Genomic DNA, 18,495 nt, shown 5'->3' with positions numbered 1-18,495 from the left:
CCCTCGAAGAGCGGAGAAGTTCTTGGCCAATTTTACATTAGGAAAATGTCGCAGTGCTATCAAATTGTACTGAATGATCTTTGTTCAACCTCCGAAACTTTTTTTTTTCAACAGCGCGATGGCATCCACGTAGTGGCATTCGGACCATGGACAAACCAGCGATAGCTGCTGCTGCATCACCAGCAAGGAAACCTTTGAGATAATAGAAATCGGTAGAACGCGTCAAGATACTGTTGAGGTGAATTCTCTGCTCAAATAAATTGTTTCCAGAAACCTGTCCACTCCATTGCATTTCGATGGAGACGAAATGCAAAAACGCCCGTGTGCTTGCGTTGTAGTGCACGTTAAAGAACCCCCAGGTGGCGTGCCTCATAATCAGAACTTGTTCCGGCACGTAAAACCCCAGAAAGAAGAAGAACGCTGTTCTGATGTAAGAAGGGGTGCTATAACGTAAAATGATTCCAAACTGTTTTGATTCCAATTTCTGCAATCTGTCTCTACGATTGGTCAAAACATTTTCGCGCCTATCCCAACTTCGCCCGTCTGTCAGGCGACGTCACGAAAACCGCGATAGCTCTACATCAGATATAACGTGAAAACACTGGTTACGCATGAGTAAACCGCAAGAAAGAAAAATAATCATTCCTGATTCAACGCCTTTTCCCCATTAGCCCTCTGCTATTGGTCCAATGTTTTCTGGCTACGCCCACTTCACCTGTTTGTCACGCGACGTCACAAAACTGCAAAAATACACCACGTCAAAGTGACGTGTAAGCGAAAAAAATGCATAAACATGCCGAACAAAACTGAAAAGCTTATGAATAGCCACAGACTGCCCCATTCCGAAAGGAATAGAAGATGGCTGCCCGCCGATCGCTCAGGCCCTCGCTACTCGCACCTGCCGGTGCGCATGTATTTATTTGCGCAGTAAAACGTTATCGAGCCCTTTCGGCATGCATATGAAATCGCTCTTCCAACTGTTCCATGCTGAGGATCCGTTTTAGCGGCATTCGTATCCTTCCGTAGCCCGCCGCCGCAATTTTCGACCATCCACTGCAAGCTATGTAAGGCGAAGCGGACCAATCAGAGAAGCCGGCACCTCCCTCTTCATGCGGTTATCTATTTTTACTGTGCTGGCTCAGCCCTATCGAAACTCTCACAACTAGAGCTTGTTAGTCGGCTCTTGTCAGAAAATTAGATAAGAAAAACCGCTGAGTGTAGACAATGTTATTGGTTTTGAAAGCGAACAAAGGTGACCTTCCTATAAACGAGGAGGGTGTTTGACTGTGTTGTTCAGACAATGCTGCGGGTCACCGCCCGATGCTTGCGGTGGTGGTTACGTGAATATGACGTCAGGAGTTTGCAATTATTTTACCATGAATTTCGGTAGCGAAGGCGAGACTAGATGGCATCCAGTGTTCTTGCACTCTAAGAAAAATTACACCCTCGTGGGCGGATATGTTATCGAAACTCCCTTTTGGCACCCTGAATAATCCCGAAAATATTGAAAATGGGTGTTCGCTTGAGCGGAGCACCCTCAGGCGCACCCTTTAATTGTTTTTGGGGTGCAAAAAGGGTATTATGTTCGAAAGAAACACCTTACGGAGATTAGGGTGCGCTGGCACCTTCAACCCCCTTTTACTTTTCAAGCAAGCAAAAAAGCCGCAGGATCCCTTTTTGAGTGGCTTGTGCCAGCTGGTGGTTTCAGCATGTCAAGTAATCACACTACCGGCTATAGGTTACCTTGTCGTCTGGCTGTCTTGTTCACCTTAAACTATTTTCACATCCTCTCCCGGAGAAACCACACTCTTCATGAGCAGTGGTTAGGGCGACAACTTCCTTTAAGCACGCTCCTCTACTGAGTGGCAACGCGGAGCGCAGCAACCGACGCAAATTTTCCGCGCTTCAGCCAGAGTTGAAGCCCATGGTCGGCTTGATTTAAATGACGCCTGTCATGAACGCACCGGAGGAAACGCAATGAGCGTCTAGGGCACGTTCACGCCAGGCGTCAAGCAGATCAAGTCAAGCATCGACTTCAACTGAAGTTGCGTTCTTGAATACGGCGGTGAGAGTTAAAGAGACTTAAGAATAGGGTGCCTCGACGCGAGGATCACGGGAGAGCGCGCGCATCGAAAAGCGACCTATTCGCCTCCGATATGGAGCAGCGCGCGCCAAACGTTGCGCGCGCCGTTAAATCTTGGATGTCACTAACCTACAACATAGGGATTAAACAAAGCAAAGCACGATATATGGAGGTACTTTAGCGCAGCCACATTTGCGATTCAAATTTATTTTTTAAGACACCTGTCCTAAAAAAAAATTGACTCATTGCTGTATTCGTTTTGCAATATTTTATTTGTTTATATTGCAATCACAATATTTTAAACAAAAAATCTCCCTTTTGTCATATAAACGGTCACAACACGCCGGCTAGGCTCTGTTTCCTTATCTGATTGGCCACTGTGCCGTAGGCAAATCCGTAGTCCATCATAGCGCGCGTCAGCGGCTTCACGGGCTTCACGGTGCCATTGATGGTGCGCGCCTTTGTTTGTCTGCGCTGGTTTTGGCTACTGCGAATCGCGCCAACTCCACGCTGGTCTGTTCTTCAACCGGCTATCTCGGTGCGCGGTCTACGAGGTATGGAAGTCACTTGTATGCTGAGAGTGGGCAATAATGGGCCCTAAGGAAACTGAAGCTCAGCGAGCCAAATTTGCGTGGCCTTAAAGACTTCGCAAGAAAGTGCAGCCTGCTTGCTGCGGAAATAGACTTCAGCAAGGACATATTTCAGGTAAGACTCACTTCATTGGTTGACGATTGTGAGGAAATGTACAATGTGTTATAAGAGGTGTTTTCAAAACGTTTAAGCTCAGGAAAGTAGCGATTTGGGCGGGTCGCGGGAGAGTTTACGAAAACGGAACTATAACATCGCATGAAGATAAAACCTAAGCGGGCAGACATTGGTATTCCTGCAATAAATATATGCAGTTTTAATTTAGCGCTGCGTTTGTGTCAGCTTACTGTGGCGTGTGTTTTCGCGCTCTTATAGTTCCGTGTCCGAGTTTACTTTCCTGAACGAGAAGAGTTCGTTCGACCACCGCCATGGTGTGCGAGTGACGTGAAAATTTCAGTGGCTCATTACTTAGGACGCGCTCAGGCACGCATGGCCATCGCTTGCCAGCACTACTTCTTTATTCCCAGCCTTATTCTCTATTGCCAGCCTTGTTTCGCCTGACAGTCTTGTTAGGTGTGGTGACTTGGCTGTTTTGCTGAGTCGACGTGTACTCGAGTCCCACCGTTGGTACAGTTGTGTTAGCAGGTACATTGGCTGAGTTTCTTACGTAAAATGCAAGAAAAAGTTTATTGCCGTAAAGTTCATTCATTTACTTGCTACACTTGAACCTCTCCTTGTACTTGAAAAAGAGGGGGTACCAGCCAGGAGAGTTGCACTTGGACCTCTCCTTGTAATTTTACATTTTTATGGCATTGCTTCAAAATACGTGTGCTTTACGATGGTGCCTTGCATGAACCAATCTTTACGAAGCAAATAAAGTTATTACCTATTGGTTCGCCAATTGCTACTGTTTCTATTCAGCAGTATGGTTTTTCTTATTAGCGATTAAACATTGTTACGTTATTCGTTTAGTTCCTTTAGGGAGCGAACGTGCCCTCGTAAGATGAGAGCAATCCGGAAAAATCCATTGCATCCATCTGCCACCTCTGTTTTGTATATTATACGTCAAAGTGATATACGCCTAAGCTGCTCAGTCCATAGCTAATGTTGCATTATCTTTGCTTGTTCTGGTACATATGAAAGGTGCTGGAGAATGAATTCAACGAATACATTGATGTTCTCGTAGATGATGAAATACCAGATAAGGCCTATGTGCGCGTTTTGAAAACACATTACAGCTGGGGTGAAGAGGTCAGTGGCACATACACAACCTGGAGGTGCACTAAACGTCGCTCTTTCCTGTTGTCTTCATAAATTTCATTTATTCCTTTTAGCTCTCATTATTGTTGGTGTAATCATGCTTTAAAAATAGTAATCAGTTGCCGCATGTGCTCATAAATGTCTGGATAAGAGCTATAGGTGCTCGGGCATGGCTCTAAAGGATTTGACACAAAACAGTAATTTAGCTCTGTGCAACACTATTTTTAGATCATTATTTCATGGCTAATTATTATATTATCCCCTATTACTTGTCATTTTATGTGATTACTTCTGACAATACATGTCTCTGGCACTTAGCAAGGCTGATACCAGTACTATAAGTAAAACATTTTGTATTGAAGGGTAGCACATCAGGCACAGCAGATGCTGCAGGCTTTGAGCTGCCCATCACAATTGCTACAAGGCATGAATAATTAACAATCATTAACAGCACCTTTATTTCCTCTGCTGGAGGAATGCTTACCCCAGCGATCTCCAATTACCCATGTCTTGCGCCGCCTGACCCTTTCTCATGCCTGGAAATTAGCATATTTCAATACACCACTTGATTCTCTGCTGTACTCCACTCTACTTACGTCTGCATGGTACCCTTCCAGTAACTCGTAATAGACCACTGATTATCCAGTTTACGCATTACATGGTGTGCCCAACTCCATTTCTAGGTTTTATTGTTAACTAGAATATAACTACAGGTTAGATTAGAACTAGCTGTAGAACAGATACCTTCGTTTGCTCTACAATCAACAATGCTGACTTCCTGTTTCGGAAGGTTACGCTTAACATCCTGTTACATTGCTTGTTGTGTGGTCCTTAACTTTTGGAGCTTCATAACTTCCAGCCAACTTTCTGCTCTAATACTACCAACACTATTACGCTCTGCTCCCATTGATGAATAAAAGTACAGCTAGAGTTGGAAAAAATTGTTAAGGTATTAAGTCCGTGACAAAGAAAATGGAATGCTCCTTTTTGCCGCTTGAAAACCGATTCGGCTTTGTATATTCATTACGGGCAGTTCACTCATATTTGCAACTTTTTAGGGTGCCCTCCCCTTGCTTTTTATGTGGAGCGAAGAAAACGATGGTGCACTTTCATTTGTGCTCCCTGACCTTGGGTTCCTTCAGGCTTCTTCTATAGGGGCCAAGCCATTTGGCTCCTTTGTGACCACAAGAATTGTAGATAACCTCTTTCATAAAAGGATGAGACATACATTGTGAGCCGGCCATCACAGTAGCTTTGCATTTTTAATTTTGTTTCTTGCCATGTACTGAGATGGTGACTAAAAATTGTAATTACTGCAGGTACCCATCTAGACGGTTCTATAAAAGAGTGGGCCGTGAACTTGTCACTCGGTACCCAAAATTAACAGATGCCTGTGCATGCGGTTACATAAGTCTAAGTTTTTTAATTCGATACATAGTGTACCATTACTGGAATGGCTTTCTTTTGTGTTAAGCATTGAATGTTTTACTTGCTTTTTTAGCATTTGAGATGTTTTCTTCAAAATAAGTTAAAAATTTTCAGAAAAGTCTGATAACATTTATATTTAAATATAGCTTATCAATGTGGTTGATAAGCTACAGTTTTGTAGCTACCGCCTTACTGTGCTCAAAAGCACAGTATGGCTGTAGCTACAAAACTATGTGTATCTAGGAGAATTACTCGTACAACCTTGGCCATGAAAAGGAATACTTATATGTTAAATGTTTTCTTTTTATGTCTGTTCAATATCTGCATTTTTTCGTTCGCAAAATTTCTATTGGTGCTTGTTTACTGTATAAACACTAATATATATATATGGTGCTTACAGTTTCTTCAGGATTTAATTTCCTAATCGAGAAAGATGCAATGAAAGAGATACAGCAGGGGTCCCAGCAGATGATCAGTCTAGCCCTAAGTGATGCCTTGGGTACTAAGAAAAAGGACCCGGGGCGGTATTCTGCAGGAGTCTACTTAGTGGACTGTCCATTTCGGCGACCGTTGATTCGCTGCAGCTTGACGTGCAGGAAGGAGACTGGCTGGCACCTTCCTGCACATCAAGCTGCAGCGAATCGACGGTTGCAGAAATGACGAAACGGACAGTCCACTAGGTAGACTCTCACAGAATACCGCCCCCGATGCCTCTACTGGATGTGGACAGCAAATTGTGTGAGGCAAGGCGCAAGAAACGTACGTTATTGATGGCTACTCAATGTGCTGATTTCAGTTGTAAGCGCGTCTTGGTGTGGAAATTGCGAATTATACCAGTCGAACTGAGCAAGAGTTGGAAGTTCAGTATGGTCCAACACGAAAAGAAGAACATCAAACTGGCCCTCATTTCTGTAGCATTTCAAGAGAGTCCTTTCGCAAATTTAGCATTTGACTGAGGCTGTGCTTCGTTTTCACATTGTGTCCAAGAACAGCAAAACTAAATTTCTCTTGCTGAGATTCGCCTAAGCTTGCAACACTGTAATTAAGGATTTGGTCCATAATTACATCGGCAGTTAAGAAAATATGTGAAACTAGTGCCATGATAAAAATTGTCGATTTCCCTTCTTCCATGATTAGATGAGAAAACTGCAGAAATGGTGCTCAAATACAAAAAGGCCTTAGTTCTCAGTAGTATTCCCATGGCCACATACTTGTACGTGGGAATAGGTGCCACAATAGCGGAATAGGTAGTGCAACGCACGCCTAATGCGGAGGGAGTGAGACTACCAATGGTTGAAGTTGTTTTCTCGTCCACTTTGTTATTACGTTTTCATTTGTACACTTCAATTAAAACTACAATCATTTCCATATGCTTTCCTTCATATCTGTTGGCTTCATGTATATGCTCTCGAAGGAGACATATCAACCTCACATTTTTGGTCTTTTCATTCCTCGCTTGTCTTTAAATAAAAGTGTGCTAAGTATTCAATTTGATATATGCAGTCAGTTTTTTTCTGGACATAATTACTCTATGCATTTGCCCCAATACTCAGGCATATACCCCATAAAGTTCTTAGAAGCAAAAAAGCACACATGTGCAACTTGCAAGAAAGCACTTTCATTGAAAGTGACTATGCAGCATTGAATTGCTCCTATATACTGTGAATACATTATTTTTGTGGGGGAATTGATCTTGAACATCTGAAATTCAAGGTAACAAGGTATTGTTGTCATTTCTATTGCAGATCTCATAACGGTGCGCATTGTTATGCTGATCGCAATGCTTCTGCGTGGACTCAAGACATGTGATGCAATTTTTGTTTCACTGGTAAGTTAAAAAAACATGGATGTATTTTGCAAGAATACACATACTGTGTACTCAGAAATGTAGAAGATGCTGAATTTTTCTGTCACTTTCTCTATAGTATAACCTTACATACTCAAATGCTTGACCTTCTTTAATGTTATTGGGATTGGTTATACTTGAGAGACATTTTATGGTTATACCTTGAATCTATTGGCCTTGTAAGAGCATTTATTGGCTCTTCAAGGGTACTTAGTAAGTTAGGTATCCACTAACCTAAAGGTTCACTGATACGACGTAAGACACGAATCTAAGCTGTAGTGTGTAAAATTCAGCCAGTTCAAATTCAGTATTATGGCCGCACAAAAGGGATCACCATGGAAAAAAGAAGCACGCAGGACAAGTGCTGATCTAACACTTGAAAGTTTATTGCTGTGTGCAAGGAATAGATTCATAAAGCCTATGTCCTGCGTGTGCAATATCATTTAAGCCAAATTTCTCACAAAGACTGACTTCGCCTTCAGGCAGTGATGGCAGGAACAAATGCAAAACTCATGCTTTGTTCTGTGGAGGACGTTGATGATTTCAGATACCTTGGTCTATTATTCTCATTATGGCGTGTACTTTCAGAAAGAGCTTACAGCCACATAACTGAAATTGCACTGAAAAATATGACAAAGGCATGCTCTTTAAACATTGTTCGGCGTAACCACTCCACTAGCCGCCTGCCCGTCTACCCCCAGCGAAGGCTTAACCAGCCAAACACAGAGCTAACATTGCTGTAACCAAATGTAAAACACCCTAAAGATTTAAAACGATGTGTTGAAGATTACACTCGTGCCGAAAATATACCAGCAGAATAAAATGCACTTGCTATGTGTTCGTTGAGCCTTGTGCCACCACGTGGCTGCACCGTGCAGGCAGTTCACGTTTGCGCCACCGCTCATCCCGTAAAACGCCCAGTCGACTTGCGCTTGCGTTTACCCGAATACCAGACACACTAAATTCTATTGTGGTAGGAATCCTTCGGCATGAAGTGACGGCCACAAACGCGTAGATGCTGGCGTCGATCGGATATCGGCAGTCCGATAAATTACACGCGTTAATAATGATCAAAAGGACATACCCTGACAACTCAGTACAGTTGTACAATATCGTCAAAGTCGTTTCAGGGTCCCAAGTCAAATCTTCACGACAAATGTTTCTGTCAACTAGTGGACAGACGAAACAGAAATGCCAAATTCACGGTTTTTCTTTTGTGGAGAGTCTCAATGATGTCATGTACATTTTAACCTTTGTTCCTAATTATGACGCGCTTTTTTTCAGAAAAATTACTTACAACCACATGCGTCAATGCGCTTATGGATGTGAAACTGTGCACTTTAAATAGTGTTGGCACAACGTCTTATTAAGGTAGGCTCCAAGACAACCGAAAATAGAGGGCTTGACGTCACATCACGACGTAGAACCAGTGAAGGCGGAGCTCAGCTCCGATCCCTCGGCAAACGAGTTGAGAAAAAGCGTGGCTAGGTAGCAGGGTATCTTGTAATCGTCCGTAGCTCTCCTAATACAATACGCTTCATAATTCGCATTCACAATTCGAATGCTGTAATTTTTTTACGCGAATGTTTTACTTAGTCGTACACTACGCGTCTACAAATTTTGTCCGACCCGTTACAGGGACCCTTTAATTAAGCGGTTGTACGAGGTTGCGCACGCAAACGAGCTTTTTGTATTTATTCTTTTCAGGTTGCCACAAACTGTCAGTTGTTTAAGTAATGGCAGTTGGCAGCAATGCCTAGTCTCTGATAGTAATTCAGTCATGTCAGTTATCATTTTTGGAGTTGACGTTGTCATTTGTGCTTGGTTTTCTCAACTATGTTGTGTTGGTATTATGGCCATTCATAAAGCATAACGCAGAGAGATTGTGAAGCATACAGGATCTTTCTGCTGAAATTTTGTGACGAGAAAACGTTATTACCATTTACGCAGTGTTTGGAGGCACCCTGTACACCATTCGTCAATTTCACGGGAGAGAGCATTGAAGAAGCGGACGATTTATTTCTTTCAATTCACAAACACCGACTACTTCGCATGATTGACACAGAAGGTGTGACGACCGTAATTGCTGCATATTGGCTGTTTGACATAACTTACGTCAAAGTAGCACACAGCCGTTGCTCTCCTAATGTGGTGTGTTTTTGAAAAACTTTTTTATCATCGATGTATCCAAACCAATGTTCGCTGCACGCAGTTTCATTGCTCGCCATAAAGGACATTTTAGCATGCATCTATAAGGCTTTATTGAACGCTGTCTCACATCTGTGCTGAAGGATCATGGTCGTTGAATTCCACGTAATAATATTGTCGTTCTGAAACTAAACTGCCCTACTAGGGCATTTCTTGTGGCTCACAAGTTCATCCCATGTGAATGTCTCAGTGCCCGTTCTGAAGGCAGTTTGCCTGTATTTATATCGCTGTGTATTTATTGAGCGAAGCACTGTGTATTACTCTGAGCGAAGTAGGTACAACAACGGTGATCACATGGCACACTTACAACGTGCCGCGCAAGAACATCATCTCAGTTTCTTTTAAAGAAATCGAAGTATCACTTATACAGCCATCTCCTTTTGACGAAATATGAAAGGCTTCCAACAGTTCACGGGCAGTAGTATCATGGCTTTTGCCCAAAATTTTGATGCCTCGGAAATTTGGTACACACATGCAATGCCGGACGTGCGCAGGCAAATGCGCATTCTCATTATTTATAATCGACAGCTCATGTTCCCTTGCACGAACGTTAACACACCGCCCAGTTTGCCCTACGTACGTCTTTCCACATGATAGTGGAATTTCGTACACAACGCCAACCACGCATTTTACGTAGGGCGGCTCGTGCTTTTTGCCGCATCCTCCAGGATTCTTTTTTGTTAGTCGCACAAATCCTGGGGCAGAGCCCAGCGAGCTTACGCGGGGCTGAAAAAACAATTGGCACAGCGTGCCTACTCGCAACCTTCTTCAAATTATGAGAGGTGCGATGTATGTAGGGCAACACTTCAGGACGGCTCCAGCACTGCAGCCCAGTTTCTGCACCTGCGCGGGCTGCTTTCTATTGGGCTAGTTTATAATGCAATTAAGAACGGGTAAGCATTGCAAAGATAAAAACTACAATGAACAGAGAGCGGGAACTTACTGACACATGTGCGATCGGCGAAGCAGCTCAAAAAACAAAGTAAGGGAGACGTATGTCTCCTTTTTCTTTCTTTCCATAATTTTTTGTGTCATTCGCATATTTCCATGATTAAATACGCGGTAATGTTAAAGCGCAAAGCAAAATAGCATGTGGAATATAACTGCTGGAGTTCCACGTCTTAGCTTGCCGCGGTGAGCTCCGTTCGCGTGGTGAATTTGCATCGCAATTTGCGCTCGTTTTCTGCTTTACATACCACCTGATGCCACGAATGTGATGTGCCTCGTACAAGTGACGACCTTTCTCACAAGCAGACACACGAAAATGCGTTTTCCGGTGCGTCGGCCCTTAAAACCCGCAGTGCCAAATCACTGGAAGCACCGAGCGCCGTCGTCCCGTCGTCTGCTTCACATGCCAGTGCTCTGACAGCTGCCGTTCGCGGCGCTGTTCACCAGCATATCGCCGGCGCGCCGCTGGCGCCTTACGACGGGCGCCCGGTGCCTATAGACACGCAAAAACATCCTAAGGGGTGCAATTTTCCTTAGTGTGTAGGAAAGCACGAAAGAGGAGTTCCGCTGCAGTACACGCCTGATACACAAGTCGTTTTGACGGTAGCAATACGTTGAGACGCTGTGTGGATTCCATACTAAACACATTTCCGTCGACAGTCATCGTGAGATGAGTTCCACCGAATTTTATTGTGCCGTCAGTTTGTAAAGATATGTAACTTACAATAAAGAAAGTCACTTACACCCTGAATTACTTGATGAAATAATTCATTAGTCGCATTTCAAAGACGCAGTTGTGCCAAACTTGGAATCTTTTCAATACCTAGGTATTTTTGTATCAAATGAAATTTAGTTCATGTGCGCTATTTCGGCTACCGCACACTATAGGAGCGGATCACTACAGCAGCACTCATATGCGACAGAGGACATAGTATCTAAAAAGATAAGTGTTTTCTCGATATTTTTCTGCGTGTACACTCTGATATCAATACGCCTTCTTTATCACCAGCTATCACAACAATTTTATTAGTCTTGAAAAAAGATATCATCTTCGTATAATTCAATGTTCCTGCGAGGGGGTAGACTTCCGGGATTTACAACCCCCATGCCGAAGTTTCTTCCACCATAAGGTTGCATGCCTGCCATACTGCCAAAACCTCCTGGGAATCGACTGCTTCCATAGCCTATACCCATGCCATTATAGGCCCCACTTAGCGCGTTCCATGTTCCGCCACTCAATCCGCCGCCTGTGTTACCAAAACCACTCGCTGTTCCACCATATGGCCCGCCAAAACCGAATGACGCGCCATTGTTAAAGGGCGCGCCACCCCCCATACCAACACCATTGCCGCTGCCATGAGAGCCGCTTGAGGCGTCATTTCTTCCAGAGCCCATAAAATCAAAACGATCAGAACTGCTGCCTGACCGATCGCCATTAGTTAGCGTACGCGCCGCGCTATCTCTAGCGTGTGCGCCCGCTTCCCGGCCACCATCATTGCTGACACTGCCGATGCCAGCACCCCCATCAGTTCCCACCAGTGCGGCACCGGAGGGCCTGGATATAACGCCAGATAACTCACCGCTAAGAGTTCCGGTGCTGGTGGTGACACCTGAAGCCGCGCCAACGCCTACGCTGCTACTGCTGCTCGTGGCACCAACGGAAGCGCCGTTCTCCCCTCCGACAACCACAACGTTATGAGTGCCAGAAGGAAGAGAGTTGGCGCCAGACACGGGGTAATTGCGTTCGCATTGCTAGTTCTTACAGAGACGGTGCCGATTTCGACGCCGCTGTTGCTGCCAATTCCACGGACAGTTTCACTTCCTCCTGAAACGCGAAGGTTGGGAAGACGCGTGCTTAAGCCAGAGACCCCGCTGCTCGCCATTCCTAACATGCTACTTCCGCCACCGCCTACCTCATTTTCTGTTGCAGTTCCGCCAGCACCAGCGAACCCTGCACTGTTTGCGCCTCCACTGTCCGACCGGTTAGTAGGTGCCGCAATCCCCCTATTGCTTGAAGAACCAGCGCCCACTCCTTCATAGCCTGTCAAGGCACTGCTCGCTCCGCCTCCTGCGAGCGCGGTAACGCCGGGGCTACCAGCGCTTCCGTTAGATATACCACCTGTAACCGCTCCAAACCCACTACTGCCGGCTGTTCCTGTAGGGGCCGGAACATGGTTTCGACCGCCAGTGCTACTCATAGCCGTATTGCCGTGGCCAGCACCACTTTCAGAACCGGTTGTAAGACGTACAGTCACACTCCCACCTGATGAGCCGGAGTTACCAATTTCACTACCAGGATTGCCTACAGATCCAATTCTGATTCTTTCGCTGGCACCGCTGGCATGGCCAGTAACTGCACTGGTTGCTCCTTCGCCGGTGGAACCTGAAATAACACCGCTAGTGGTAGTTACATGGCTGGTATCAATGCCACCACCGCCGATACCCACATTACTGGGACCAGCGCCATTTCCTACGGCGTTTCTCACTGGGCTACTCGTACTACGCTCTGGTAAGCCGGTGTTCGTAATTCCAATACCACGATTGCCTACAGAGGCAATGCCGACTGCTTCGCTGCCAGGACTGCCATTTCCAGTAACTACGCTGGGTGTGCTTGTGCCAGTTGGACTGGCAGTATTACCTGGTGTTAGAGTGCTACCGCTTGTTATGCCACCACTGAGTACTCCCGCAATGCTGCTCAGCGCACTTGTGCCAGGACCAAGAACCCTATTACTATCAACGGAACTAGGAACTGCTCCAGCTGTTCCTCCGACTACTACAGCGCCGGAATTAGGGGGAACACCACTTTCTCGAGAAAATCCGTTGGTACCAGTTCGTATCGGACCGCTTCCGACACCATGGACGCCGATTCCTGTGTCATTGCCACCAGCGCCAGTGCCTTCAATGAGCGCTGTGCTGCTTGAAGTACTATTAGATGCACCGCTGATGCCACTCAGAACCGTGCCGCTTCCGGTTGTGCCTGTATTCATTCCCGTGCTGCTTACAGCGGCTCCGTTACTTCCACCGCCTGCTCCCAAGCTTCCTGTAACACCGCCGGAAGCACCACCAGCAGAGCCAATGGTGAATCCAGGACGACTTTCAGTGGTGGTAGTGGCAGAGACAGGTGAGCCAGCAGTCAATGATGTGGTGCTTATTGATGTCATCCAAGTATTACCAGTAGAACTGCCATGGCGAGTTGCGCTGCCACCCATTCCAATGACATGAGGAGTCCAACCACTGGCACTTGTGCCTCGTTCATCGCCATGAACATTAGGCATTCCACCATTACCGATACCTCTCCCATTGCTTCCGACAACTGCGTGAATTCCTGTGCCACCTCCTCTAGCTATAGCATTCATGGCACCTTCGGAACCCGGAAAGGCTGGTCCACCGCTAACAGCAACGCCCATTCTACTGCCAGACGAGCCGACACCGTGACCTGCGTTGTTGGTGCTACCCGTACCGCCAGCTATAACACTCGAGCTTTCGCTTCCTGTAACGGTGTTTGAGCCATGATTACGAGCAGTCTCAGTGGTCAGTCCACCATTATCGATTCCCAATCGACTACCAGTAAGGCTAGCGGAGTTTAGCACTCTGCCGGAGCCACTGCTAACAACACCGACGGCACCGCTGCTTACTCCACCGCCACTTTCCACGCTGGCCACACCACGGACATCTATGTTGTTGCCGGATAAACCCGTGCTGCCCAGTGTATTCCTGTTATTGCTGGTACTACCTGTAGCCCCAGCAGTGCTGCTGCCACTGAGGCCGCCGGCAGCTACGCTGCTTGGGGCTCCGCCAGTTGCGGCGCTATTAATACCAGCAATTGTACTGCTTCCTCCAGCAATAGCAACGTTTCCGGTAGATCTAGTGCCTGGTATGCCTCCTACTCCAACACCACTGGCGCCCCTGTTAATTGTATTCATACTGCTACCGGGAGGTCTCCCACTGACTAAAGCAGGCCTGGCAGTGGCATCGCCACCCACTGGTCTGTTTCCTTCGCTCCTTACTATTGGAACGCTACTTAGAGTTGGACTGACGCTCCCAACGGACGTACCGGCTAGTACGGTTCTAGACGCAGCGCTATTGGCAGTACCTATGCTTACTATTGTTCCGCTGCCTTCAGCAGCACCAGCGCCAGCTCCCGTCCCTCTGTCGCTTGTAGGAGCGTTATTAACACTAACGCCACCAGATCCGGCGGCCAAGTGATTAGTGATTCTAACCCCACCACTGCCTATCATACCTGCGCCATGCATTCCGCTAACGTGAGAAGTAGAACTGATACCAGACGCGTTTAATCTGCTCGTGGGACCGCCCGTCAGTCCCCCCGTAAGTCCATGGAAACTTCCATTTCCTATGGACGTGGCCGCAGCGTTGGCGATCCCGCCGCTTCCAAAAGAATTTGAGCGAGCTTCAAAAAGACTGGCCCAGCTTTTGTCGTGCTTGTATCGGTTTACAAGGAACATGCAAATTATCCCGCACCCTACCTTACGGCGCTTCCCTCTTCTACCGCGGCTGCCTCTGCCAAAGGAGCGTGATGAGAAACTCATGTCACCGAATAATCCCTTTTGACTAGCACATTTACAATCGAACCACATCTGTCTCCTCCTTCGTTCGATTCTCTGTCTCAAGGTCGCTGCACTTGCTGCTCCAGCTGTCCTGTTCAAATGTGTGTAGACAGCATAACTGTTGTTCCGCTGACGGGAAGTAATAGACGATCTGAGATCCCTCTTGATTCGCTGTATCCCTCCGTAACTCGGCGTCCCAAGGCACAATCCTCTTCGACAGTGACCTGTCTAAAATGAGAAATAGGTAATTAAATAAAGATGCCAGCAGTAAGTACTATGTCGTGCTTTGAGACTGCAGTTCTGAGAAGGATAATTCTTATGTTCATAATATACAATAATTTTCCTGGGTAAGATGAAATAAAATGAACATTTTAGTAAATTTGAGCGTCATTTAATCAAACAGGCTATGTAGTCTACGAAAGCGCGTCCTATATGGATTCTTCACTTTCATTTGCCGCTACACTGTGTACGGAAGCATGTTGAGAAATCATATTAGAAATACAATCGATCATTATAGCTTGCTAAGTTTCGCGCTTAGAATCCCGGTCTACCTCAGTATCTTGAAGACAGGCTCACAATAAGTAAATTTGTTTAGTACATTCTTCAATACATTCTGCTCTGGAATAATGTTCTCGAAATTTTTAGCGCGTTGTGGCAGATTTCGCATTGGCAGGCTTAATTTTAGCAAACATTTGTGCTGCCGAGTGATGCAGTCGTTGTGTTGTGATTTCTTGCTGGGTGCTAGGCGAGACCGATATTGTAGCTGTTATTTGCAGAACTTTGCTCCACAGTGGGCTACCTGCCAGATAATTTCCGAGGCTTATTCGCGCCGACCCTCATGTCTCAGTTTGCACAACAAGCCGTACAAGGTGCCAAATTTCGGAAATAATACCGTTACCGTCAAGCACTGCAGAAGAACCTGACAAAGGGCTTAACGCAAGACTGTCTTGGTGTTTTTAGTATCAATTAACCACGGCAACGTAAGCATTACAAACGATCCCCGGATGCCAACCAGTCTTCATCAGAAAATGTGATTTAGAAAAAAAGTACACTGAGATAAAGTCGGCCGATGTAAGTTTGCTGTTTTTTTATCACCTTAAAGAGCGGTGATAAGCAGGTGTCTCTGTTAAGAACCAAGCAAGAAAGCCGAACGCTGTTGTAGAAATAATGTAAGATCAGCTGTTGAAACTACTTGAATAAGTATTTCTCGTTATTATCAGTGTTGCGTGTAAATCTGAAGGAACATAACTTGAATGCTGCCCCTACTCTATTTTTTTGGTCAAATATTTGGCTTAATAGAAGCAACCAATGGAGAAAAGTGCTCCTCATGTGCTGGTAAAGAAAGCTTGACTTAATATATATTGTCACAGACAAAACCACAAAAGACTTCGGTCAACGCTGCATATCTTTTATGGAGCTGTCCTGGCACATTCGTCGTTGTCTTCTTCCGCGAGCAACCCAACATGCCTAGCATGTAATTGCAGAGTGGCTTTCAGTTGTGTCAAGGTTGTGGCATTACCGGCATTGCCCCCCTCCCGAGAAGCTTCGTCTCGACGCGGAACATTTATGCACTGGAGAGTGCCATAGTGATACTGTTAAGGAAGACGTAGATGGTGAGAGAGGTGTAGAGCTTTGCGGTCAGCGGGAGTAGTATAGCTTCAACCGAGAGACGTGAACGACATCGGACAGGCGTCGGCGACGGCTAGTGGTTCCTTCTCCTTCAGGAATCACTTCGTATGTGACGTCGCCGAGTCGTTCAACAATCCTATGAGGCCCAAAGTAGCGACGCAAAAGTTTCTCCGACCGACCGCGCTGGCGGATCAGTGTCCACACCCATACTTTGTCACCGGGTTGATAAGTGACGTCTCGGTGACGAAGATTGTATCGGTCGGCGTCGTTGTGTTGTTGGTAGCGGATGCGCATTCGTGCGAGCTGGCGCGCCTCTTCGGTGCATCGAGCGAATTCGGCATCATCAGTGACAACATTAGAACAGTCTGTGGGTAAAAGCGTTGCGGCCAACGTTATTACAACTTCCCAGTCATGCTGGGGTGAAGCCGGTAGTTTCTTTAACGGCAGTATTATACGCAATCGTAACTTATGGGAGAACGTCGTCCCAGTTTTTGTGGTCGACGTCCACATGCACGGAAATCATATCAGCGATCGTTTTTTTAGCCGTTCTGTGAGCCCATTCGTCTGGGTATGGTAAGCAGTGGCTTTTTGGTGAACTGTACCACTGAGATGCATGATATCTTCTGTGAGCTGCGCTGTACACGCTGTGCCCCGGTCGGTTATAACCTCTGTTGGAGCACCGCGGCGGAGTACGATGTCATGTACAAAGAAAGTCGCAATATCATTAGCAGTGCCTCGTGGGAGAGCTCGGGTTTCAATGTAACGTGCAAGGTAGTCTGTGGCAACAGCAATCCAACGATTACCAGCCCTCGATGTGGGGAATGGTCCAAGCAAATGTATGTCAACTTGCTGAAAAGGAATCCGTGGAGGATGAACGGGATGGAGAAGTCCAGCGGGATGCACGGGTGGTCTTTGGCGCCTCTGGCAGCCGCGGCATGTGTTCACGTATTGTATTACGTCACGGCGAAGGTTATGTCAGAAGTACTTTTGGCGTATGCGTGAAAACGTCCGTGCGAATCCCAAGTGGCCCGAAGATGGCTCGTCGTGAGAGGCCCGCAGGATGTCGTCACGTAGTACGGACGGCACTACAAGGAGGCAGGCGGTTGCAGTGGAGTGACAACCCAATTTGTAGAGGACTTCATCGCGTAGACAAAACGATAACGTTCAGAGAAACATATGAGGCGGGTCGGGTAGATGGTTCTCAAGGTAGCAAATGAGAGGCTGGAGTTCTGAATCATCGTGTTGTTGCTTGCTGATGTCTTTCACTGTAACAATGGAAAGAAATGCGTCCTTTTCATCAACGTCGAATGGTGACGGTTGAAGTGGAGTACGCGACAGGCAGTCGGCGTCAGTGTGTTTACGCACAGACTTGAACACTATAGTCATATCGTATTCTTGCAAGCAAAGACTCCAGCGTGCAAGACGACCAGATGGATCCTTCAGACTGGCCAGCCAGCACAATGAATGGTGATCTTTCACAACTCGAAACGATCGGCCGTACAAATATGGTGGCAACTTAGCAATTGCCCATATAAAAGCCCAGCATTCCTCCTCCATAGTGGAATAGTTCCTTCCAGCTGGAAGCAAAGTGCCCTTTCATACGCAGTGACGCGCTCGGCTCCATCTTGCCACTGTACGAGGATGGCATCAAGGCCAACGCTGCTGGCATCCGTGTGCAACTCGGTGTCACTATTTTCTTCAAAGTGGCCTAGAACTGGAGGTGTTTGCAAACATTTCTGGAGTTCACAGGCGTCTTATTGTCCTGCTCCCGGGAAAAACGAATATTATCCTATGTTAACCGCTACAAAGGTTTGGCTATCCATGAAAAGTTAGCCACGAAGCGTCTACAAAATATGCAAAGCCCTAGAAAACAGCGGAGTTCATGTTTGTTCGCAGTTGTTGGAAACGAAGCAACAGCAATGGCTTTGTCGGGGTCTGGT

At 46.2% G+C, this 18,495-nt stretch overlaps 1 protein-coding gene across 1 annotated transcript in view; it reads right to left on the bottom strand.

The window, feature by feature from the left end:
• Window positions 1-10,895: 10,895 nt before the first annotated feature.
• The window catches only part of LOC125943935 (uncharacterized PE-PGRS family protein PE_PGRS54-like), a 91,780-nt gene continuing 84,180 nt past the window's right edge, over window positions 10,896-18,495 (bottom strand). Inside the window, exon 6 of the mRNA XM_049663519.1 lies at window positions 10,896-12,624. Coding sequence (XP_049519476.1) covers window positions 11,990-12,624 — 635 coding nt within the window. The 3' untranslated portion in view covers window positions 10,896-11,989. The remainder of the gene's footprint in view (window positions 12,625-18,495) is intronic.

This window comes from Dermacentor silvarum, chromosome 3 (genome assembly GCF_013339745.2).
Source record: "Dermacentor silvarum isolate Dsil-2018 chromosome 3, BIME_Dsil_1.4, whole genome shotgun sequence".
NCBI classification, from domain to species: Eukaryota; Metazoa; Arthropoda; class Arachnida; order Ixodida; family Ixodidae; genus Dermacentor; species Dermacentor silvarum.
Note: the sequence above shows the minus strand (reverse complement) of the source record. Positions and strands in the feature narration are given on the sequence as shown.